Here is a 4,277-nt window from a genome sequence, read left to right as displayed (position 1 = left end):
GAGAGAGAGAGAGAGAAAGAGTATAATAATAAAATTAAATATAAATAGGTACTTTTCCACACAGCATTGTTCAGTTATATAAGCAAACACTAGGCGTGAGAAAATCTTGTTTGGACATCTTATGCGAGAGCATCGTTCAAGTCGTCCTAAAGCTGCTTTGGATGAAAAAAATAATACAATGTCATTTTTATCTTACTTTATTATTGCATTATGTATTCAGGTTTGTTCCAGTTGTGAACGTGAATCAAGTGTAGTTTGAGCTGACGGCTACGCCGGAGCGTTGCATTGCACACTGGACATGGGTAGTGCTGCTTCTTACCGCAGTCCTCGCGTTTGTGCCTCGTCAGAGATGGTTTCCATGTGTACTCCTTACCGCATGCATCGCAGGTGTATTTGCCACGGTATCGCCTATGATAATTTTGAAGCCTATAGGATCCATCGTCGTTACCTGAAAAGAAAGCACGATGTTAGCGTGTGCTCTTAGGTGTTGCAATCTCACAGTCAGATCTATATTCTTTCTTAAGTCTTCATCATGCCGTGGCAATTTATTAACGCGCTTTTTTTTATTTTCTCTAAAGAGAATAATAGTTAAGTTTGTCATCTAGTTTAGATTTTACTTGTATAATTCATGTAAATTCTTCGAAGATTCTTCTAAGCACAATTTAAAAATCGAAATGTACAGATTCGCAATTTTGATTTCGATAGAAATTTAAGAATTTCAGAAGGAATGTAGGAAATTAGTACAATCGATAATCTTCACATATTTTTGTTTTTTATCATCTATTTTCTACTCTTGCAATATGTTACTCATATTCATATAGGAGAAGAAGATAATGGAAATATTCGTATGGAAATATTTTATGCATATACACAATTTTTATTTTAATAATCAATCATTTTTTTTTCAATTATTTTATATAAATCGTACGAAAAAAGTATAGGGCCTGCTAAAGGAATGATTAACTAACCATGATTAAACAATAATTAAATTATACACATAAATATTTTACAATGAAATGTGATGATAATTATCTTATGAATGATACATTTATTATTCAAATAATTGCCAAAAATTGTTCTCTTTATAAACATTGGGATCATTATCAAAAATATAATAATGCAAACACAATTTTATATTAAGTAATAATGAAATGTTATGAAAATGCATATTATAAAAAGATCATTCATATTTGAAATTAAATTATCTTCAATAATTTCATTCTCTAAATAAAAATATAATATTATATAGAATATGTACAATATAAATTATACAAATAATATATACAATTAACATAAAATCAATTATATTAAACATTATTTTTATCAAAAATATTACTCTAATATTATAGATGAAAAACTTTCAGGTATAATTATTTTCATTTATATTATCTAGATTTGATTTCATTCAATATTATTGAATCAAATTCAAATTCATTCATAATATAAATTCAAATAATAGAAAATCCAAATAATGATATGTGAGATTACTTTTATTACTTTGCCTTAGAATTTTATCTGTTAGAAAAAAATTACTTGAAAAATTGTAATATAAATTTTCTAAAATATTAAATTTGTATCTATAAAATATTATATATTACATATCAAAATTAATATTTAGACATTAAAAATAAAATATTGAAATATTAACGTTATAACATTATATTATAAACAAACAATTAAACAAAAAATTAAATTAATGAAAAACAAAAATATGCGTGATAAAGTTTTATTAAGTTTGTTTTCTATATTATAGCTGAACTAGTATACACTTTTGAAACTTAAAATAAAATAGATACATGTTTGGTATTTAATGAAAGCGAGAAAGGAAATGTAGTCTAATAGGAATAAAAAACAGATCTATTGATTAAGTATATGATTATGATAATATATAGATTTTCTTGATTATTGTTGGTCGTTCCAAATGTTCTTGCCGTTCGGAATGACTATACGATGAACGTTGACCATGTGCTTCTTCAGCACCCACTTATGTCTAATTTTTGCACCGCATATATAACAACTGTACTGCGGATCTTTTCCGCATTCTTCCCGTTCGTGTCTGACCAATGACTGCATCCATTTGTATTCTTTTCCACATTTCGAACAAAAGTGTCTGCCCAGTCTCTTGTAGTAGTCCGTCATGTTGTACTGCGTTGAGTCTGGAAAAAACAATGAGCGACACGTTAATGCGTTTGTGAATCTGTTGACACATCTGCAGATTCGTCTATGTGGAATAAATAAAATATTTTCTCATTTTAGATAATATATCAATTGATTTATCTCGCTAATCTGATTTATTTGCGATACAAATATTAAATGTCAGACATCGATATTTAAGTGTATCTGTCGTTTTTTTCTTCTAAGGCTGGGTTGTTCTAGCTTTCGATAAACTTCAGCTCACTGTCTTATTCCCTTACTCTCTTATGTTTTACTCTTTTACTTTTTTGTTTATCCAATAATTCAAAATACCACATAGTTCATCTAAAAATGGAACAACCGGCCCTTAGTGTCACAGATAATTTTTTAATTAAAGATTAAATATTATCACATTTTAGTTCGTTTTCCCCACACAATTATTGCTGTTATTTCTCCTTAAACCATTAAAATATTCATATACGTTCGTTTGTATAAAAATTAATTTTATTTAAAAACTTTATTTATTTAAAAAGATAGTTTAAGAATGTCTTTATTTTTTCATAAATATATGACAAAAAATACAGTAAACGAGACTCAAATTGGTAAAATTGTTTCTGTTAAATTATGGAAACAGCAATGTTATTTAAAAAAATGCAGATCAAAAAATGAATCAGTGCTATATCCTTTTTACTGTAATGCTAAAGATATTTAAATTCTACTATTTAAAAAATGTTCCATTATTTTACACAATTGTATGTGTTGTCTTATATAATAATTCATTGTCGCATTGTCTTTTTAATAGCTGTAAAACGATTCTCATAAGATAAACGTTTACAACTTACTTATCGTTAAAATCTATTTTATAATATTACTTATCATAGACTTAGTTAGAGTCTATGTTACAATAACTTTTGTACCGTTTGCACAGATTTGTTACAGTCTATATTATAATATTGCTTGTCCACTTTTCTCAATAGATCACACTTAATCTGCACATTCCACATTCATTTCATTATTTTTAATTATATCGCATCCATCTACGTTTCAATCTTAAATACTTTCTCGTGAAAATTTGTGAATTCTTTTCATGTCTTATATTTCATTTACATATAATTAGCGACACAGAATACTTACGCGAATAATAACTTTTTTTAATTGTAAGTAAACTTTCTTATCATGATAAATATGTTTTCTGGGACATTTTACAGAAAATATTAAATTATACACAGGAAAAAGCGTGGCTGATAGACAATTACACATTTAATTCCATACGTCATTGTACGTATACTGGCGATAAAGAGATATATTTTTTCATTCATTGCTTCGCGATCTTCTATTTAAATATATTAGTAGTTATGACTTATATTTATAAAAATTATTGCATATTAATATAAATATATTATAGTTTTCAAAAGCTTTGTTGCTGATATTTTAAACTGAAAAACTTTCGCACAGCTTATACAGTTTTAATTTTCCAATAAAAATTTTGTTACTTTCTTATCTGATATATATTAGATTGTCCAGTTCTATTTTCTCTTAAATAAATGATGTATATGTCACAGTCAAAATGTTAATTTTATAGTAAATGTATATAGAGGATGTCCCGTAAAGATCGGAACAACGCTTAAGGGGAGATTTCTGAAATCACATTTTGAGATGAAAATTCTAATATATCAAAATGTCGAAGGAAAATGTTCTTTTTAATATAATAAATATCAATAATTAGAAATATCAGTAACTGTATCTTTGTATTCATAATCTTTATATCAATATTTACAAGAAACAATAATTAGTTTTTATTTTTAGCATTTAGCGTTGTACTCTCTATATATATATATATATATATATACTCGAATGCGCAAATTTTAGACGGTATTATAATACGTTAACTTTAAATGCTTATAATTCAAAGAACTTTATAACTCGACATTTTGGTATTAAAATTTCTTAAAATAATTGTCTTAAAATAATCTTAGGAATCTCCTCTTAAGCGTTGTTTCGATTTTTACGGGACACCCTGTGTGTGTGTGTGTGTGTGTGTGTGTGTGCGTGCGCGTCGTGTGTGTCGTGTCGTGCGTGCGTGCGTGCGTGTGTGTGTGTGTGTGTGTGTGTGTGTGTGTGTGTGTGTGTGTGTGTGTGTGTGT

The 4,277-nt window shown here is 27.4% G+C and overlaps 1 protein-coding gene across 1 annotated transcript in view; it reads right to left on the bottom strand.

Moving 5' to 3' along the window:
- LOC105624010 (zinc finger protein 2-like) overlaps positions 1 to 2,139 on the bottom strand; it is a 26,220-nt gene extending 24,081 nt beyond the window's left edge. Inside the window, exons 1-2 of the mRNA XM_012205381.1 lie at positions 1,932 to 2,139; positions 320 to 448 (exon numbers count right to left, since the gene is read on the bottom strand). Coding sequence (XP_012060771.1) covers positions 320 to 448; positions 1,932 to 2,139 — 337 coding nt within the window. The remainder of the gene's footprint in view (positions 1 to 319; positions 449 to 1,931) is intronic.
- Between the last annotated feature and the right edge of the window lie 2,138 nt (positions 2,140 to 4,277).

Source organism: Atta cephalotes (genome assembly GCF_000143395.1).
Source record: "Atta cephalotes unplaced genomic scaffold scaffold00070, whole genome shotgun sequence".
NCBI classification, from domain to species: Eukaryota; Metazoa; Arthropoda; class Insecta; order Hymenoptera; family Formicidae; genus Atta; species Atta cephalotes.
The sequence above is the reverse complement of the archived record's forward strand: the minus strand, read 5'-3'. Positions and strand labels throughout refer to the sequence as shown.